We start from the raw sequence: 21,330 nt of genomic DNA on the forward strand, positions 1-21,330 counted from the left end.
ATGCATTCTATTTTATTTTAGTGTTATTATTCATTTATATTTTATTGCGTCATTGTAGTGCATTTTACTTGTTTTAGTTGCATTCTAGTTTGTAAAGCAAGTTGTGCAGCATGGGCTGTTGGAAATGTGCTCGATCAATAAACCTGACCTTGACCATGTGTGGAGGGAGCCAGAAACATGCTGCTGTTTGCACATATTTAATAATGGGCTCTGCAGAGGAGCTAAAGAAGAGTCCAGCATGTTGCTCTGACTGTGTAACTCCTAAAGGTACAGTAACGGCAACATTGCCTAGTGACTGATCAGGCCAGTAACATTTCTGTTTCTCATATAAACCATCTCAGTGACTTCAGCAGAGATATTTTGTTAGTCAGGGTAAATACAAGGATTAGCTACCGAACATGTGCTTTTGCTCAATGTCTGACTGCGAGTGACTGAGAATGTGTTTACTTTAAAAAATGAAATATGTATTTGGCCACAGTAACTAAAGGTTCGCTAACTAAAAACTAACTAAAATGTAGCTTTAAAAATAGCTGAGAACAGCCTATTTTAATAACCTCACTCCACTTCCTGCCACTGTACAAAAATGAAGCCAAAATTCCCTTTTCATGGGGACTGCCATCACTTTGTATTTTTGAAGCCAGTGTGTGCGTAGTAGTGAATAAAAGCAGATCAAAAGTACTCAAATACAACCACTTGTACACATCAAAAGAAAAATTCAGTTCACATCAATTTTATTTGTGCCAATTTTAAAACTTTAGGGTAACATCCCTACAATAACGCAGAGATTGTAGGGATGTTAACTTGCAATATTATATAATATTGCAAGTTAACATCCCTACAATAATGCAGAGAAAACCCAACAATCCGAAGATCCCCTATGAGCAAGCACTTGGCGACAGTGGGAAGGAAAAACTCCCTTTTAATAGGAAGAAACCTTCAGTAGAACCAGGCTCAGTGAGGGGCGGCCATCTACCTCGACCGGTTGGGGGTGATGAAGCGACATAGATGAAATGCATGTCACTTCCTCACACATGCAGAGATGTCCTTATTGTCTTACATTTATGATGTTATAGCAAATACAGCCTCTCCTGGGTTACGGATGTAATATACCCTCAGGATGGGCGGGTATTAAATTTTTTTCTGATATTGTCTCTTTGTGATTTATTTTGACTTTGGAAACAAAGAAATAGATATTTTTTAACCAGCTTAAAAGCTGATTATTTCTTTGGAGTCAGTGTGAGAACTGGTAGGAGGATTTTTTAGATGTGGTTGGGTTTGGCTGAAGGCCGGCGCTTGAGTAGTTTTGTAGCAGGATTGTATACTCTACGTAGAGTTGACTGGGAAATAAGTTCAGGTGAATGGGGATGAAACATTTCTTCTTCTGCCTTGGGAGTAACAGTGGACTTGAGGTTGAGTGAGCTCCTAGACTCAGACTGCTTCTTTGAGTTGTCTACAGTTTTAGACCGGGCCCTAGTGGAAATAGGAGGTAGCAGGCCATGCACTGCTTTTAGCTTACTGTCATATGTGGTAAGCTTGTTACCAGTTTTACCCTTAAGGTCTCTAATTTCTTTCTGTTGTTCTTTCAGCTCATTGTCGCCTTTGGATGGAAAGTATTCCACATTACTCAGGTCAAATCTCACCTTTTTCCGGGCTATTTGTTCATCCCCATCCTTTCTTTGCTGCTCTGGGGAGGCTTTTTTCTCGACTTGCACAGTGTGGCCGAGTGTGTCATAAAGTCCCTTCAGCTGTTGAGCAGTTTTCAGACGGGCTATGTTATTTTTTTGGGATGAAATTTTCTTCCCAGGTTCCTGCGTCTCATTTTCAAATATAATTATTTGCTTAGTTTTATCCTCAAGGCAGTTTTCCAGACGGTCGATAGTAAAACGTTGCCTTGCCAGCTCCTTTATCTGACTTTCAGATTCCAGGACTTTAGCTTTTAACTCTTTCCTCAACGTTATGTTGTTACATTCCTTCTCCCTTTGACGTACTTTCAGTTCATCATTTTTCTTTGTCAGTTGGTTTTTCTCATCTATTGCCCAGCGCTTTCCCGCTTTATACTCCTCATTTTGTCTTTGACACTTTTTAAGTTCAGCCTGTAGTTTCTCTTTTTCTTCTTCCACACTTTTAACTTTCTGTTGACGGCAGTACACCTCCCCAGGTAGTGTAAGAAGCTCGTCTATCCTTCTTTCAAGGAAGTCATTACGATGAATGTACTTCTCATTGTTCTGAATCTCAGTCTGAAGCTGCTCATTTTGTTTCTGCAGTTCTTTAAGTGTTTCATTTTTTTCCTCAGTCGTCTTGCTTAGCTTCATCTTGAGTTCTTGTTTTTCCTGCTCATTTTTGATTTTAAGGACAACCAGAGATTCCACCTCCTTTTCTTTCTTGTCCCGCATCGTTTTTTCAGTGGCACACTTATTTTCAAGGTGTTTGATTGCATTATGAAGAGCCCGAATTTTTGCCTCATATTTGTTTGTGAGATCTACATTCTGTGACTCTGCGGACCTTAGCTGGGATTTGGTTTCCTCTGTCATCTTCGCAACCAGTTCCTGCTCTTCTTTCAAAGATGCCTCAAGACTTGAAATCTTAGAATTCTTTTCATCGATTTCCTCCAACTGAAGCTTTTCAGCTTGTTTGTACTTTTCTATCTCATTTCTGAGCACCTGCATTTCTTTGGACTCCTCTTTCATCTTTGCAACCAGTCCCTGCTCTTCTTTCAAAGATGCCTCAAGACTTGAAATCCTACAATTCTTTTCTTGGATTTCCTCAAGCTGAAGTTTTTTAGCTTGTTTGTAATTTTCTTGGATTTCCTCAAGCTGAATTTTTTTAGCTTGTTTGTAATTTTCTATCTCATTTCTGAGCATCTGTATATCAAAGTAGCTTAGGGAGCTCATTTTGAAATGAATGTATTTAGTTTAGTTTATACGACGTGTTATTCTGTGTTTGAAAAATGATCTACTCAATGAGACAAAGTGTTCGCAAGTGGAAACTGTTAGTTCAGAACTATAGCGATCTATGGGTTCAAGGTATGTACTCGAGGGATATTTATAGGCTCTGACTCCGCCCCCAGAACTGTCTTCAAAGGAGTTCAAGTGACGTTATCGCCGAACGTCGTGACATTCAAAGGACAGTCTATTATGATGTCATTTTGTACCAGAATGGGTTCAATTTGATATTGTGTCTTTGCAAGTTTGTTCAACTTGCATTGCGATTTCTTTTTTTAGCAGACTTTAGCGATCCTTCTACTTGGGCTGTCTTCAAGTTTAAGGTATCTGTCGTTTCCCACCGTATCCCGCCCCGATCGATCCATTTATGTACGAGCCCATCCGCCCCCGGATCCGTTCATCGGGGCTCATCGCTACTGTTGTAGTCACTTGTCCGGAGCTAACAACAGCTGTTGAGCTGACTATTAAGCTAACATTATGCCCGCTAGTGTTACGTGTCCTACAAGTCACACTTTTTCTGTGATAAACAGTTGAATTAAATTCTTACAGCGTATGAGAGGTTGGCAGCGTCAAAACATTAGCAATAGGTGACAATAACGAGTGCTGGAGGATTTATTTAGTTATTTATTTAGATCCATTTCTTCAGTATAAGAAGCCATACTATCAGAACACCGCAATACAGATACAACTAATAGGCTACTTATTCTGCAGAAAAACTTTCACCATTTGTGCTTAAGAGTATATGAATTTATATGACTACTGCTTATGTTGAAGATTAAGCTCAGTTTTAATATTTCATGTCATTCTATAATGATCATAGCGTATGCAGAGATGACACATATTTGTCCATTTTAATATTCAGCTGAGCATGAATGGAATGTCAGAGTGGTGTCTGACAGTATATATGTATGTTATTATAATGAACACAGTGTATATATGTATGAATGTTTGATTCAAAGATAAGATTAGACATTTAAAATAAATGAATAACAAACAAAAATCTAGCAGGTTGAGCACTGTGTGAAGCAGGAAACATTCAAGCAGATGAAAAATATATTAAATGAAAATACTGAGCTTATCGTTGATCAGCTTGGATTGTGTAGATCACAAATCTTTTGGTCTGAATCTTTTTTTATTTAATTCTTATAATATCCATCGTGACTCTCTTTTTCATCAGTGGAACTCTGTCCCAGTCTGCTCCACCACCGGGAGATTCTCCGCTGTCCACGATGTCTTCACTGTGGATGCCATGTTTGTGTCTTATCTATCGTAGGTCCTGCAGGGAAATGGTGTGACTATGTCTCTCATCATACCGTCCCTCATTGGACTTGATAAAACCTTGGAGAATTGTGTCACCAACTACACCCACTTCTGCAAGGCCCTGCGCACAGGCCTCTACACACACTTCCAGCCAGTGATTCACCAGAAGGACATGATACTAGCTGCTGTGCTGGATCCTAGGATCAAACTGCAGGTACCAAATTAGGCCAGAAGCATAGCGGACTTCTGTAGATTTATATTTAACTGAATATGCGTGTTGAGTAGATATAGGAAAAAAATGTGTGTACATTTAAAACAACCATTTTTTTTGCAGCCGTTTTCTGATGACAACCAGGATGAACAGAATGATTTCCTAACACCTCCGTCAAAATCTGAGGCTCGCAGCATTGTTGAGTCCACATTAGAAAACATGGAAGCCTCAACTTTTCCTACTGTTGAGGCAGAGAAAGATCAGACAGGCAGTGGGCTGGAGCACGATGTGAAAGAAGAAAGCCAGACAGATGGCGTGATGGACACTTGTGCTGGCAGCTCAGACAACAACTGTCCTGAAATCAGTGAAAACGACCTCAAGAGGAAGTCCATCTTCAACTTCCTTCAGCCGCCTGCAAAGACTCTAAAGATGTCAGAGTTCGACGTGTACCTGTCTGAACCGCTGTGGGAAAGCAACTCTACTCTTCAGTACTGGAAATGTGCTTCTCGATTCCCGAAGCTCCAAGGCCTCGCCAAGAAGCTGCTGGCGGTGCCCGCCACATCTGGAGGTTTTGACCGTTTCAGTCCGATGGCTGCGTGCATTGTGAAAGCAAAAAGGAACCGCTTGCCACCTCACACCACAGAGAGACTGCTACTATACAAAAACTCTGTAAAAGTGAAGACTGTTAAAAAGCCCAGTCGGGCTGCTAAACACTGATGGATAACAGCTGAGTGTGGCAGAGGTTTCACAGCATTAAACAGAAACTCTGCCTCTACTTTTAAAAACTGTGCCATACGCTAAGAAGGAGGGTGAACTGCTAATACCTCTTATATTGTAGCAAATGAATCAGCTGACTCTTTCTTCCTAGAACGCATTTGCTGGTCTGCATTAAAAAAACAAAACAACAAGTCCTGTGTTACAGCTGGTTTCATCAGTTTGTTAAAAGGACGCATTCTGGTCAATGATCCTCACAGCTTCATACCTGCAGCAGCGATAGAGATGCACACTGTCTCTGCGTGCTGTACGGTGCTGCTCAGAGTTGTACTTTGTCCCTTCCACACATGATTCAAGTCAGAGCTCTCTACTGGATTGGGAAATGGCAAATTAGAAATGGAGTCGGTGAATGAATGGCATCTGATTCACTTCAAACCAAAATGAGTTCAGCTTGTATCGTTCTTTTGCAGAACTTCATGTTTTCTGACTGCAACTTTTGTTAAGACAGTAATAAAATGTCAAATCAGAGGTTGAATGCTTATTTATTTCCACTATGCACTGATAAATGAGATATTTGCTGCCAAACGCGATGGAACAGTAGATCTTTATATTGAATTTGGCTATTCAGTCCCTCCACCCCAAAAGTCATTTATATTTTATAGTCAAATGAGAAATCCACTGTACATTTCTTTCAGGCATTACAGTTTTGTTTCATTCATTCTAACGTGAAATACAACAGTGTCAGCATCTTTTCAGCTTTTTATCAGACTTGTCTTTCACCATTTTCAAATAGCCTAATCAATAATTCATGTACTTTCATAGATGCTGTTGTTTTCCTCAAAACCATAGATTTTTAAAAAGAAAACATTTTGCTTGGATAAACTATAATGTCTGATGGAAGTTGATGGAAAAGCTTCATTTAGTTTGGCTTTGTCAGGTAGGCTGATGTTGGCATTGAATGACAGCTACCTGATTTTACTGCAGTAAAGACCGATAATGTGTTGAAAATTAAAACCAGTGTTATGAGTGCTGTGATCTCCTCTGAGAAGCATTCAAAAAGTTTTTGCTTGCATTAAACATTGGAGTATGTATCAGCTGTGTTATCAAGAAACTGAGATATCTGCTAGAAACTGGAATATTGGAATATGTCTGATATTAAAGACAGTTTGCGACTGAAGAAAACTGTGAGAACATTTTTTTTAATCCTCTCATTGATTCATCTTCAGTTGAAACTGCGTCAAATCAGCTGCCAATAAGTAATTTAAATGCATTCTATTTTATTTTAGTGTTATTATTCATTTATATTTTATTGCGTCATTGTAGTGCATTTTACTTGTTTTAGTTGCATTCTAGTTTGTAAAGCAAGTTGTGCAGCATGGGCTGTTGGAAATGTGCTCGATCAATAAACCTGACCTTGACCATGTGTGGAGGGAGCCAGAAACATGCTGCTGTTTGCACATATTTAATAATGGGCTCTGCAGAGGAGCTAAAGAAGAGTCCAGCATGTTGCTCTGACTGTGTAACTCCTAAAGGTACAGTAACGGCAACATTGCCTAGTGACTGATCAGGCCAGTAACATTTCTGTTTCTCATATAAACCATCTCAGTGACTTCAGCAGAGATAAGAGAGATAATCCCATACAGCTTATGACAAAATTTGATCCGAAGTGATTGATGGCCCTAATCACGACCTTTTGACCCCCCGCCCCTCCCCTCCGTGGGAAACCCCCGCGTGACGAATCGTATCCGGAGAAAGGGGGGTGGGAAACCCCCCGCGTGACGAATCGTATCCTGAGAAAGGGGGGCGGACCCCGGAAGCGCGCCATCTGTTGCTAACCGTAACGAATTGCACCCCGAGAAAGGAGGGGTGAACCCCCGGAAGCGCGTCATCTGTTGTTGGGGGAAAAAAAAGTTTTTAGAGGGAGGGGGAAAACCTCCGGAAGCGCGTCATCTGTTGTTGGGAAAAAAAGTTTTTAGAGAGGGGGAAACCTCCAGAAGCGCGCCATCTGTTGGAGGGGAATAAAAAAGCAGAGAGAGGAGTCCATCACAATTTCTAAGGCACAGACACAAGATGGATTTCCTTCTGCAGCCCCGCAGCGGTCCTGTGTCCGATGAGATCTGCTCTCCCAAAGAAGAAGGTTTTGAATATGACATATTCAAATACAGCATATTTACTATGGAAGGCATCGATCCGGACCTTATGACCCTACCGGAAATACTCCGGAAGTGTCTAGTCATTTTCAGACCTGTTGCATCATGTTCCCTAACCACAGCGGTGATGCAGCAGATGATTCTGTGATGAAAAGAAGAACTTTCTATCCGCTTGTAACCTTTAAGATACACCATAGCTTGTGATGAAAAGAAGAACTTTCTATCCGCTTGTAACCTACAGGCTGCCTATGTGTAAAAAAATTGAATAAATATCGCTTAGTGAATACTACTTTTCCTTTTGAGAGTCCTTTTTTTACAAGAGACTGAAAAAACAAACCAGCGACAGGCGATCTTGTTTCACACACACACACACACACACACACACACACACACACACCCACCTCTGTGGGAAAGAGTCAACCATGAGAGTTTTGTCGACAGCAATTGTCCATTTGGCAAAACAAATATCCGTCTCAAAGCCGTATTTTACCGTTGCAGAAAACAGAAGGCGTTCACAAGAAGGCACACACACACACACACACACACACACACACACACCCACCCCCACCCCGCGGACCAAGGAGGAGTGAGTCAGCAGATATCAGTTTTGTTTTTTTTTGTTTTTTTTCTCAATGCTTATATCCTATAACACGCCCTCCAAAAAAAATATTATTATTATTAAAACATCTATATGAGGTAGGTTTTGCGCAACCTGCTCCTTGTCAGACCAAAGTAGAGAGTTTTTTCTTCAATACTTTAACAATAAGTTTTCTCAATAGATAGAAAATGATGACGCTGAGGAGTCAACATTCGATATTATCATTGCTTGTAACCCTGTTTTTTACATCTCCCCATAAAACTAGTCTTAGCGAGGAAAAAAGCTCATATTCGAATAAGTTTATTAAAGCACCCCCTCTGTGGGAACGAGTCAACCATGAGCCGAGTTTTGTCAACAGCAATTGTCCATTTGGTAAAACAAATATCCGTCTCAAAGTCGTATTTTACCGTTGCAGAAAACAGACGGCGTTCACAAGAAGGCCCACACACACACACACACACACACACACACACACACACACACACACACACACACACACACACCCCGCGAGGCAAGGAGGAGTTTTTTTCTTCATTACTTTTTACAATAAGTTTTCTCAATAGATAGAAAATGATGACGCTGAGGAGTCAGCATCCGATATTATCATTGCTTGTAACCCTGTTTTTTACATCTCCCCATAAAACTAGTCTTAGCGAGGAAAAAAAATCTAATTATTCGAATAAGTTTATTAAAGCACCCCCTCTGTGGGAACGAGTCAACCATGAGCCGAGTTTTGTCAACAGCAATTGTCCATTTGGTAAAACAAATATCCGTCTCAAAGTCGTATTTTACCGTTGCAGAAAACAGACGGCGTTCACAAGAAGGCCCACACACACACACACACACACACACACACACACACACACACACACACACACACACACACACACCGCGAGGCAAGGAGGAGTTTTTTTCTTCATTACTTTTTACAATAAGTTTTCTCAATAGATAGAAAATGATGACGCTGAGGAGTCAACATCCGATATTATCATTGCTTGTAACCCTGTTTTTTACATCTCCCCATAAAACTAGTCTTAGCGAGGAAAAAAAAATCTAATTATTCGAATAAGTTTATTAAAGCACCCCCTCTGTGGGAACGAGTCAACCATGAACCGAGTTTTGTCAACAGCAAGAACAAGGTCAGACAGCAATTGTCCATTTGGTAAAACAAATACCCGTCTCAAAGCCATATTTTACCGTTGCGGAATGGGGGAAAACAGACGGCGTTCGCAAGAAGGCAATCAAAAAAAAACAAACCCCCTCTAACTACCGGTATTGTCAAGAGAAAGATGCGAAAAACAGATGCTTCGCTAGACTAGGATAAAATGAGAGAAGAAGCGGAAGGGGAGTCGCTATCTGTGACAGTTCTACCAATCGCGAGGAAGAATCCGAGAATATTATGTCAGCATCCCGTTCAAACAACGCCGCCGATCAGAGGGCCATCTCGCCGGATCTGTTCATACCTCACCCCGGTAAGTTTTTTTCTTTACGACTTTAAATTATATATCAACAGAGATGTCAATAATTTGATTACTTTCTTTTAGATTTCTACATCAATGATTTCACGCAAGTGGACTACGGTACGTTTAAATAAGTATATACCATTTTTTAAACAAGTTTAGATAGACTTGATTTAACCATGCTCTGATACTTACAGAAACAATCGATAATGCAGTGAGTAACAGCAGAAATCCGGCCGTTTTCCACGGCGAATTAGAACCCATATCCCCCGCAGAACCTCCGCTGCCGCCGCGTCGAAGAGAAGACGGCACTATTTCCGTCTCCGCATACCGGGAGAACCGCGGAGAAAAAAGTTTTAAAATCGAAGGTAAACAATATGATGCATTATCAGCCATTTTGTTGAATAACAGGATGTGACGGAGTAATCCGAGTGTGCTATACCGCCCCTCCCGACCCGGAGCAGATTTTAAAAAAAGTTTTGCTTTATTTCTCGACAGAGGTAACCGAGAATATACAGACCCCGCCGCAGCGAAAAGAAGAAGAAGAAGAAGAAGACGACGACGTTATTTTCGTCAACGCATACCGGGAGAACTGCAGGAAAATACCTTTTAAACCAAAAGGTAAACAATATGATGCAATATCCGTCATTTCGATAAATATCAGGATGTGGCGGAGTAATCCGAGTGTGCTATACCGCCCCTCCCGACTTGGAGTGGTATAAAGCGAGCTAAAAAGTTTTTTTTTTTTTTTTTATTAAATCTTTCTCTTTTCTGTTTTATTTCTCGGCAGCCGAGATTGCGGATATACCTATTCAACCCCCCTCCGCTACAGACAATCGCGCGGAGGAGCGAGGTAAATAAAAAGTTTTTTCATTCTCGAAAAATAGGAAAGAGGAGGTTTGTTTTCTTAAATCTCTTCTGTTTTATTTCTCGGCAGCCGAGATTGCGGATTTACCTAACCAATCCCCCGCCGCTACAGACAATCGGGCGGAGGAGCGAGGTAAATAAAACGTTTTTTTCATTCTCAAAAAAAATAGGAAGGATGAGATTGTTTTCTTAAATCTCTTCTGTTTTATTTTCCCCGACAGAGACCGATACAGAAAATCAGACGGAAGAAAATCAGGCTGAGGAGGAACCGTCCAGATCGCCTCCTATCAGGAGAGTGAGAGCTCCTCTCGGAAGACTGAGAGGTAATTGACGGGGGGATGAATCGAACCTATTAAACTTCTCTGCTCTATAAAAAATGTAAGGTTTAAAAAATACATTCTGTCCGTCTTTTCTTACAGCTCGACGGATGCTTCATAAGAAGAGAATCCTTGAAAAACTCGCTTTCATGTACGTCGCAACAGTTCGCACATTTGCATCGATATACAGACACAAGGACCTGTAAAGTAAAAGCATGTAAAAGTCTGTGAATTAAGAAATAAAGAAAATCATGTCGGAAGAACACAGCATTCCTGAGGCTTTGTTGGAAGCCGTGGCAGAATTAAACAGAAACCATGAACATTTAGCCCCACCGTTAGAAAACAATATAGCCCCACCACCACCAAACGACCCTCTACAACCTTTAGAAAACGCATTGCAGATCCTCCTTCAAAACATTGAAAACGAGCGGCTTGCCGGTCTACTGAACTTTGACCCTCTGCAGCCGATAGAAAATGCTCTTCAGCTCTACGACCGGCAGCAGGGGGAGCAGCAGGTGCAGCAGCAGGTGCAGGTGGAGCAGCAGCATCAGCAGCAGCCCAGGGAGGAGGAGGAGGAGGAGGAGGACCGGCCTGCGGAGCATCAACAAGGAGGAGGATCTCGGGTACAGAACGATGCGGTGACTCGCCGCGAACATTTTAATAATTTCGAAATAAGGCGAGTATTTAACATTCCCTCTCCGGATGAAGCGAGCGACCTCGCTCAATTTTACCTCGACGTCAGGGATAATTTTGTAGATCTAGCGGATAGGGTCAGACCGGAAGTTAGTCGTAACGACCGGGTTCAACTGGAGATCATCAGCGAGCACGCGCGAAATCACTCTGTTTTTAACGTCGATGACGAAAGCGCTGAAAACATTGTACCGGTTTTTGAGGACCTGCTAGCCAGGCTGATACAATCAAACGGAGCGATCGTCGCAGGCTCTCCCCTAGAAATTGTTGTGCAAGTAATTAGAAATCCTAGAGGCGGTGGCAGTAATGACCCGCGTAAAAAGATTCAAAAAATGTTAGACGATGAAATTCTAGTCAAAAAGCGCCGCTGTCTGTACGTGGTAAAAAACAAAAACGATAATCTGTGTTTTGCCATCAACCTGATTCACCTCACTCAACCTCATTTCACAGATAAACAGGCCCTGGAACGCGGCAGAGAGCTGCAGCGTTTAGCGGGGTTGAGCGATCGCACTCAGGTAACTCTCACCGACATAGGTAAATTCGAACAAATACTAAAACGTAAAATCGTCGTGTTTTACCGCCCGCCCGAGGACAGAACTCTTTCATTAATCGAAACAGACTACCCGAACACGCCTCACCCGCTGTACTTATTCTTATTCCACCATCACTATTACGGGATAAAAAATCTAAAAACATTTTTAGGAATTCAGTACATTTGCGACGAATGTCACCGCGGGTATTATAAAAGAGAAGAACACTTTTGTCAAAACCGCTGCAACCTCTGTTTTGACCCCGCATGCCCCTCTCACTTTCTGGACTCTGTAATCTGTACGGATTGTAACAGATCATGTCGCACACGTGCGTGTTATTTAAAGCACAAACAACCTAGAATTCACTCCGGTTCAGACCTCAGCGTTTGTCAACAATTGTATAAATGTCCGGACTGCAAGCACCTCTCCCGTCGCGGAATGCACAGGTGCACAGCCGCCAGATGTAAAATCTGTCGCGCGGAGCTTCCTCCCGACGACGATCAACACCTGTGTTACATCCAACCTTTGAAACATGAAAACTCTGATAACGCTTCCATAATCTTTTATGACTTTGAAACCTTCCCAGACAGGGAGGGGGCGCACGTCCCTTACCTAGTGTGCACAAAATCTCTAGAAGGAGAAGAGTGGCACGCTTACGGTGTAGACTGTGTTGAAAAGTTTCTCCAAAGATACAGAAGGAAAAGATATAGAGAGACCACGTTCGTTGCGCACAACGCGAAAGGGTTTGACAGCTATTTAATTCTAAGCCACCTGGTGGGGGGTGGGATGACGCCCTCTCTCGTCATGCAAGGCAGTAAAATTATATGTTTCACAGAATCCGATTTCCTTCTCAAATTCATAGACTCGCTTTCTTTTCTCACCATGCGTCTCAGCGCTATGCCCAAAGCTTTAGGCTTCGAGGACAAATCCAAGGGATTTTTTCCTCACAAATTCAGCTCGCGGGACCGTTTAAAATACACGGGTCCGTACCCTCCTCCTTCAGATTACGGGGTGGAACGCATGTCACCAGCCGAAAGGGCAGAGTTTTTGCGTTGGCACTGCGAGGCCTCCCGGGGAGTGTTTAACTTTGAAAAAGAGTCCCTGTATTACTGCCGAAACGACGTTAATATCCTGAGAGAGGCGTGCGTAAAGTTCAGAGACGGGTTTATAGGCGAAACTAAAGTAGACCCTTTCAGCTGCGTCACTATAGCTTCAGCCTGCATGAAAGTGTTTCTCACCAATTTCCTACCCGAAAACAGTTTGGCCATCCCCTCGCCCGACAACTACGGGCGCAGGTTCAGAGCCTATTCGCACGCGTCCATTCAGTGGCTGGAGTGGGTAGCTCACTCTCAGAAAATCCCCGTTCAACACGCTCTCACAACCGGCGGAGAGAAAAAAATAGGCCCGTACTTTGTCGACGGATACGCGTTGATTAACGGGGAAAAGTGGGTGTGGGAATTTCTGGGATGCTTTTATCACGGCTGTCCAAAATGCTACAGGCCTGAGGAAATCTGCCCTTTGACCCGCGCTCCTTACGGGGACCTGCACGCCTCTGCCGAGGCGAGGCTCCGGGAGCTGAGAAACGTTTACAGAGTCCGCACGGTCACTCTGTGGGAGCACGAATGGAACGAGATGAAAAAATCGAACGAGGAGGTTAAAAATTTTATGCGGAGCTACGAAGCCCCGGAACCTCTGTCTCCTCGCTCGGGACTTTACGGAGGCCGCACTTCGGCCTTGAGGCTGCGTTACAGCGCCTCGCCAGGAGAAAATGTGTATTACGTAGACGTCACATCCCTGTACCCTTACGTCAACGCCAAGCGCGCTTACCCTCTGCATCACCCCCAAATCATCAGAGAGAATTTTGCAGACCCTCGCAGTTATTTCGGGCTGATCAGAGCCACCGTTTACCCGCCGCGCGGGCTCTATTTCCCCGTTCTACCGTACAAAACCCCCGGAGGTAAATTAATATTCTCCCTCTGTCGCACCTGCGCCGAGACCAATCAACAAAGCGATCCGTGCCTTCACGACGACGAGGCCAGAGCTCTCACAGGGGTCTGGGTCACCGTCGAGTTTAACAAAGCCTTAGAATTAGGTTACAGAGTGGCTAAAATCACAGAGGTCTGGCACTTTGATAGTCGCAGCAGCGATATTTTTGCCGGTTATATTAACACTTTTCTCAAAGGCAAACAGGAAGCCTCCGGTTATCCTCCGGAAGCTCGCGACGAGGATGAGAGGAACAAATACGTGGAAGAGTACCACAGGCATCAGGGCATACGTTTAGACCCGTCAAAAATAGAGGTGAATCAGGCTAAAAGACAAGTTTCGAAATTGTGTCTCAACAGTTTCTGGGGAAAGTTTGCTCAGAGAACCAACCTGACTCAGACCACTCTGGTCAGAAAACCGAGTCAGTTTTTTAACTACGTCTTTTCAGGACAGTACGTCTTTAAACACGTCTCTTTTTTAAAGACCAAAAAACAGGAAGTGGCTTTAATTCAGTGGAGCTATAACGAGCGGTGCGTGATACCTCCCGGCGCTACCAATAACGTTTTTATTGCCGCATTTACTACAGCCTACGCCCGCCTAAAACTCTACGAGTATTTAGAAAAATTGCAGCGCAGCGTTCTGTACACCGACACCGACTCTCTGATCTACGTAGTGAAAGAGGGGGAGGAACCTTTAGAGCTGGGTAACTATCTAGGGGATCTCACGGACGAATTAGACGGGGACACCATCCAGGAATTTGTCTCCGCGGGTCCAAAGAGTTACGCCTACCGGACCAGAAACAAAAAGAAAATGGTGGTAAAAATGAAAGGAATAACGCAGACGAGAGAATGTTGCGAACGCGTCAATTTCGACAGTATGAGCGGGTTGGTGGAAAGTTACCTTTCAGGTATGAAAGAGGCGGAGCTCCAGACCCCTCAGAACGGAATTCAGAGGGATAAGAGAGGCTTTGTGCTCAAAAACAGAACATTTCAGAAAAAGTTTCGCGTGGTTTACGACAAGAGACGTCTCTTTCCAGACGGTACAACTCTGCCTTTCGGGTACTAGTGTTTTTGTTTTCTTCTAAAAAAAAGAATGGAGGAAACTGATTTTGATCACAGACTGAAAGTGCCTTTTTCCTGTCTAGTTGTGGGTCCTAGCGGGTGTGGGAAAACTCATTTTGTAAAGTGTGTTTTGGAAAACTGTGAACGCGTCATGGATACTGTGCCCGCGAATATTGTGTGGATTTATACTTCTTTTCAACCCATGTATGAGGAGCTTTCAAAGACCAATAAAAACATTAAATTTATCGAAGGGCTGCCTGATTCTTTTGAAGATTTCCGAGACGTTCTGGTGGTGCTGGATGACGTCATCTTTCAGGCCTCGGATCACCAGGAAGTGGTTAAAATTTTCACTCAATACCGCCACCATAAAAACGTCTCGGTTATGATGCTAACCCAGAACGTTTTTCATCAGGGAAAATACAGCCGCACCATCAGCTTAAACTCCAATTATATGGTGTTGTTTAAAAACCCCAGAGACAAGCTGCAGATTGAGATTTTGGCCCGTCAGATTTTCCCTTCGCAAAAAACATTTTTCTCAGACAGTTTCAAAGACGCCACCGAGGAGCCCCACGGGTATTTAATCCTCGATCTCACTCCCTCGTGCCCAGAACGCTACAGAGTGCGCGCCGGTCTGCTTCCGGGGCAGTACCCCGTCATTTACCTGCCTAAACCCAAGTAGCCATGTCTCAGCGTATAAAAAGAAACGCAGTCTTACTGCAAGCTCTGTACCACGCGTCGCCGCAGAAACGCAAAGACATTCTCGCTCACAGCTCCCCGGATTTCCTCCAGGCGCTGTGCGAGATAGCTTTAAATCTTTTAAAGGGAAACATACCTCTCTCCGCTCCTCAATACCAAAAACTGAAACGCCAGAAAAAGATCATCAGGCTGCTGGCCGACAAGAAAACGAGTTTAAACCGTAAGCGTCAAGTTTTAAAGAAACAAACGGGCGGGTTTCTTTTCCCTCTGCTGTCCGCAGCCGTACCCATTCTAGGGAACCTGCTGGGAGGAATATTTCAAAAACGCTGAGATGTTTAAAAAAATGATTCTCGTTCCCTCTCACGAGTTGAAAAAACTGACCCGACCCACCGAGCCTACCGTCAGAGAAACTGCCAAAGACGATTTGGACGAAAAGATGAAAGCCATACTGGAGGATCCGCGGCTAAATTCGTATGAAAAAATCAAAAGATACGAGTCTCTGCTGCGGAGATATCTCACACTCTCTAAACAGGACCGGGACGAGGAGAGTAGGCTGACTTTCCAGCTCCCGCCAGAGGAGGCGCAGCAGCAGGTGCAACAGCAGCAGGTGCAACAGCAGCAGGTGCAACAGCAGCAGGTGCATCAGCAGGTGCAGCAACAAGTGCAGCGGCCCAGAGAGGAGGATGATGAAATGATGGAAGAAGTATTAAAATCCTTACCCCCTCGAGATCGCAAAAACGCCCGCTACATTATGCAGAAATTACCTGAGGGTGGAGGAGGATGGACAAAGAGGGGTGAATTTGTTTACAAGGGGGATGCGGTGCGGGGTTCGCACATGATCGATCTATTTAAAAACCTCTCCCTCTCTTTTAAAAGTAAAAACCAAACGCGACCGAAAGGATGGAACGCGTTTTTAACTACTTTGGTCGAAACAAACATACCCTCATCCTCAATACATAACCGTATAGCTCGCGATCAGTATGCGCGTCTTAAATCTGTGGAGGAGGAGGAGGGAGGACAGACACCTGCGCGAAGGGGGAGAAAACCTTCTCGGGTCAAAATAACGCTTTCCCCGACCTGGACCTCTATGTAAAATCAAATGTTTTTTTTTTGTTTACAAATGAAATAAAAAACGCTGCAACAATCTTTTTTTTTGTTTACGTTTCTTTATTTGATACACACATCTTTAAACTTTTGTAAGGAGCACGCCCCGTGATGACCTCTGCGAGAGCGAGCGGGGCAGCGTCCTTTCAGAAAGTCAGACACCATGTCATCATTTTTAAACACATCGTTATAGTACAGAGAAAGTATTTTACCGACGGATAACCCCTGAGCCTTGTGACATAGATAAAAAATGCAATGTTGCCCGCAAACGACAGACATAGGGTGCTGAAGTTGACGATCGTGATAGAGTATTTTGTCAGAGCGGCCTTCCAGAAACTCTGAGATGACCGAGGGATAGTGAGCAAAGTCGGGAGGGAATCCGTAAGAGTCAAAAAAAGTGGAGGAGCCGTCCTTTTCCAGAGTCAGAGCCAGCCAGTGTTCTCCCCTCAAGTGCGAGGGGTGAGTGTTTACTATAAAGTAGGCGGGGGGTTTAAAGTCGCGCCTCAAAAAGGCCAGCTGGTCCGAGGCCCAAACACCGCAGAAAACGTCTCCCAAGGCGCGATGTAGAATGTGCTCCAGCTGAAGGTTATCCATGTGTGTATATTTTAGTAATAATCCACCAGCACCTGTCTTTTAGAGTCAATCTCCAGAATTGAATCGTAGCAGGCGTACACTATGAGAGTTGTGGTTTGAGGTAGAGGAACTCTGAATCTCATCTCCAGCCTCAAATTCCCGTTGGAGACGGGAGACAGGGCGTCAGCATCCTCGCTGGGTTCCAGATTAAAGGCAAAAAGGGCGTACCCTTCGTTAAATTCCCGGCGATCGATGCTCAGAGGTAAATCTTTGAGGTGTCTCCCCGTGGCGGAAAACATGTGATAAAACTCCCTGACCGAATTTCCGCGGTCAAACTGTGGCTGGAAAGCTTTGGCGGGCACCTGCCTGCCGTCCTGACACAACGCCAGATACTCTACATCGTTGTGTCTAAAGTTGAAAGGCGACAGATCCCTCCTCCCGGTGAAGGCGTCGTGATGAACCATGCCCAGGACCACGTATTTGGGCATGGCTCCCAGAAAGAGATTCTCTTGGTTGCAGATCCTGGAATTTTCAGGGATGGAGTAGGTTTTCACAGAAACGCGCGAAAGAGGATAGAGGGCGTTTCCTTTCATCAGGGCCGCGGCGTGCCCCAGCCTGACGGCCGGCGAGACAGTGACCTTTTTAACAAACAGAGAGGCCGAAGTTATTTTCAGAGCAAACTGCGAATCCCGAGTTCCCATCAGACTGAAGGCATCGCTGTTGCGTATCAATTTAATTCTCAAATCCACAGAGTTCAGCAGGAGCCTCTCGCAGAAGAAAATATCTGCGTGGAGGGGACCCAGCAGGTCCACTTCTCGCGACTCTGCCGTGAAAACGGCTCTCTGTTTTATCCCTCTGTTCGGCCCGTTGCTTATAACTATAGAATCCATGTCTCCGGCAGTGTCTTTGTAAAACAGACCGGCGCTGAATTGACTCTTTAGAGTGTCTTCTGAAAAGTTGAGCAGCGTCTCGATCATGGCCCTGTAAGGATGGGTGGCGCTGGACTGCGAAATCAATCGATCCCCCAGAATAACGTCGCACTGACTGAAAATTGTGTTGAGAGGATAATTGATGAGGGCTACCCCCGCGTCGGGTGGGATGTTGGTCCCGTCCCTTTCCGTAATTTTCACTCTCAGATGGAGCATGGTGTCGTTCAGATCGAGATACTTTTCCCCGTCTCCGGGGATGAAAAATTCGATGGGTGAGTTGTCGTTCAAAGCAGAGAGGGGCTGACATTCTTGATATTTTTTATCCTCTATGGATAGCTGGGTCATGGGAGCCGAAAATAGATCCAGTTCGGCAAGGGTGCATTCGGCAGATTTCTTGTGTAAGAGAGACATTTTTTATTTATTTATTTTCTTCTAAAATATGTCAGAGCTCCTCTGGGGCTTCCTTCTCTTCCCGCTGCCAGCCTTAACTGATTTACTTTTTACTCCGACGCTTTTATTTTTAATCCGCTCGCCCGGAGGGCGTTTCCTCTTCCTGCGGGAGAGCACCATCATACCCCCCGCCCCCTCCTGGCGAGGCTCTGTCAGCTTACCCATCACTCTTTTCACAGCGTCTGTAGCGATATTGGTTGCGGCCGTTTTCAGGTGAGGTTTAGCTACGGCGAACCCGGATTTGAAGAGAGGAGACACGAAACGAAACAGTCTGGAGAAGATGGATCCTATCCCTCTGCCGTACATCACGGGCGCTCCGTAAAAACCCGGAAGGGAACCTCCCACCTGCCCCTCATAATACCTCACAAAACGGTGAGGGTCCTGCGGGAGACGCGCAGCCATTCTCAAGCCGGTTTAAAGTGCAGCTTGACTATCGTTTTCCCGTAAACAAAATCCACGAATCTGTCGCGGTCCGTTTTAATTTCTACGCGTATGGTTTTAATGTATTTTTTAGAAACGCGCAAGTAATGGACAGTATTATGTCTGATGCTGATCACGTCTCCGTAATCGCCTTTCACGTTAAGGACGCTGAGCAACGGTGAGTAACTGTCACCGACCGGCTGGTACTGAACGATGTCGGTGTAGAGAAACAGGTTATATACGCCCGCGTTCATATCGCACGGATACGGAGTAGAGCGCTTCGACAGAGTCCACCACTCGTTCGTTTTCAATCCTAGCATGTAAGCCAGAGGAGGGAAGACCTTTATTTTATGGCTCCCGACTCCTTTGATATCCAGACGCTTGGTGACGTTGTTGAATGAAGCCTCGAAGGACGGGTCGTACTTTTGGATCGCCGGCACCAGGTGATCCAATAGATCTTTAACGCGTCCGTAATGACCTCCCCTGCCGAATTTTAAAATCACCAGGGGCTGATCTTCCTCCGTCGTCCGCATCAGCTCCAAGTAGGAGGCGTCCGACGATAGATTGTACCATGTGCGCGGGTAAATGAATTCGCATAAGCCCACGCTCCATTCTCCAGTCAGCTCGAGGGGTTTGGCCAGATCCACCGTGTAGCAACCGCTGGTGTTATCTTTAAATAAACCCTTGCTGGCGTTGGAAGGCAGGGTCACGTAAAACCCTTCGGACTGCATGATGAATTTTAAAAAATGAGCCGAATGATGCGAGGGGTCTCTTTTTTTATACGCCTACCACTTCCGAGGCTTTCACCCAGCTGTTGAATTTATCCGGCCAGTTTTTCCACTTGACAAAAACCTGTTTTTCCCCTCTGACTGTGCGCCGCTTTAAAATCTTCTCCACATGAAACGCTTTGTCCTCGGTCAGTTTCACTTTCTGCAGCTCGGGCTCATAAAACGACCCATCAATGGGGTCCCCGTCATAATCTTGTAATTTATACACAGGTGGCGATCGGTGAAGGACCCTGATCACAGTAAAGATTTCGTCCGTGAAACTCTGTTCGTATTTTTTATCAAATACTCCTCTCAATTTGGATATCCTCACCAGATCCGCCTTCTTAAATTTCAACTTTATTTTAGGACGGGCGGGTGTGTTTCCATACAAGTTGCGAAACACCTGATCCGCGTTCTCGGGGCGCACCTCGGCAGGTGCCATTTTAATGCTGCTGTGATAACTGCGGTTATATCCTTCTAACAGGTCTGGCAACACCTCCAGATAGCGTCTGGTATTGCGCGCGGTGAAATATCTCCACATCCTCGTTTTCAGAGTGCGGTTAAATCTCTCCACCACCGAGGCCTTTAGATCGCTGGCGGTAGCAAAATGGGAGATACTGTGATTTTTCATCAGAGCTTGAAAACTCTTGTTGAAAAACTCTTTTCCCGCATCGGTCTGTAAATTTTCCGGTATTTCACTCTCTCTCAACACAGATTCGAAAGCTTCAGTCACTTCAGAACCCGTCTTCTTTTTCAGAGGGCGGGCGTAAGCCTTTTTTGAAAATACGTCTATGACGGTTAATAAATAATTGAATCCGTCGTTGTATTCAGACAGCTGTCTCATGTCGCACAGGTCGGCCTGAAGCTGCTTCAGGGGTTTGGTCACAAACACTCTATTTCTCTTAAATCTTACTCGCGCCGGCTTGTGCAGAGTATAGGCGTCCTGCTCGGATAAAAAATTCTGCACCTTGCGGATATCAACTTTTTTACCGGTTTCATCTTCTAAAGCGCGTCGAAGTCTATTTACTCCTCCGAAACTACCGGGGTGATGCGGGTCATAATACACTTTTTTCATCTCACTTTTCTCGGCCATCTCGTCTTCTGATAAAAAGCTCGTCTGCGTTATAACGTCGCAGGAGTCGGCTTTTATTATTTTATTCAAAAACCAGAGGGCTTAATGTGCAGAAAACAGGAATACAATATACAAAAACCTGAGATGAATGCTTTTTAAATATTTTTTATTCAAAACCAGAGGGTTTAACATGCAAAAAACAGGAATACATTTTTATTTAAAAACCTGAGATAAAACACACTTATAGAATACAAGTAAGTTACAAAAAACAGGAATACACTTTTATTCAAAACCCTGAGATAAAACACAGTCATAGAATACAACAACTCTTTTTTTTTTAAACTCAAAACCAGAAGGTTTAACATGCGAAAAAAAAACAGGAATACATTTTTATTCAAAACCCTGAGATAAAACACAGTTATAGAGTCAAACGGTTACAAAAACTATTTTTTCTTTTTTTAAAAACATGAGGTAAACATGTTAAAAGGTTACAAACAAACAGGATACTTTTTTTTTTTTTTTTAAAGCATACACGA

At 44.0% G+C, this 21,330-nt stretch overlaps 5 protein-coding genes across 5 annotated transcripts; 2 read left to right on the plus strand and 3 right to left on the minus strand.

The window, feature by feature from the left end:
* Positions 1–714: 714 nt before the first annotated feature.
* LOC146684246 (uncharacterized) lies at positions 715–2,896 on the minus strand. The gene has a single exon (XM_085442932.1). It carries the CDS (start codon positions 2,889–2,891, stop codon positions 1,260–1,262), a length of 1,632 nt encoding a protein of 543 aa, XP_085299058.1. The 5' UTR covers positions 2,892–2,896; the 3' UTR covers positions 715–1,259.
* Positions 2,897–4,239: 1,343 nt separating this feature from the next.
* LOC146684247 (uncharacterized) lies at positions 4,240–6,118 on the plus strand. Its single transcript, XM_085442939.1, has 2 exons — positions 4,240–4,416; positions 4,537–6,118. Exons 1-2 carry the CDS (start codon positions 4,240–4,242, stop codon positions 5,128–5,130), a joined length of 771 nt encoding a protein of 256 aa, XP_085299065.1. The 3' UTR covers positions 5,131–6,118.
* A 2,890-nt stretch (positions 6,119–9,008) lies between these two features.
* On the plus strand, positions 9,009–10,810 carry LOC146684248 (uncharacterized). Its single transcript, XM_085442936.1, has 8 exons — positions 9,009–9,347; positions 9,420–9,455; positions 9,533–9,703; positions 9,834–9,956; positions 10,126–10,188; positions 10,273–10,335; positions 10,424–10,525; positions 10,622–10,810. The coding sequence occupies exons 1-8, from the start codon at positions 9,275–9,277 to the stop codon at positions 10,723–10,725; spliced, it is 735 nt and encodes a 244-aa protein (XP_085299062.1). The 5' UTR covers positions 9,009–9,274; the 3' UTR covers positions 10,726–10,810.
* A 5,842-nt stretch (positions 10,811–16,652) lies between these two features.
* Positions 16,653–19,308, minus strand: LOC146684249 (uncharacterized protein F54H12.2-like). The gene has a single exon (XM_085442935.1). It carries the CDS (start codon positions 18,494–18,496, stop codon positions 17,189–17,191), a length of 1,308 nt encoding a protein of 435 aa, XP_085299061.1. The 5' UTR covers positions 18,497–19,308; the 3' UTR covers positions 16,653–17,188.
* On the minus strand, positions 18,940–21,111 carry LOC146684250 (uncharacterized). Its single transcript, XM_085444616.1, has 2 exons — positions 19,745–21,111; positions 18,940–19,680 (listed from the first exon to the last, which is right to left on the minus strand). The coding sequence occupies exons 1-2, from the start codon at positions 20,813–20,815 to the stop codon at positions 18,940–18,942; spliced, it is 1,812 nt and encodes a 603-aa protein (XP_085300742.1). The 5' UTR covers positions 20,816–21,111.
* Positions 21,112–21,330: the final 219 nt, after the last annotated feature.

This window comes from Copadichromis virginalis, linkage group LG20 (genome assembly GCF_057382275.1).
Source record: "Copadichromis virginalis isolate Kocher_CV1m ecotype Utaka linkage group LG20, C_Virginalis_male_GT1.1, whole genome shotgun sequence".
In the NCBI taxonomy this organism is placed as follows: Eukaryota; Metazoa; Chordata; class Actinopteri; order Cichliformes; family Cichlidae; genus Copadichromis; species Copadichromis virginalis.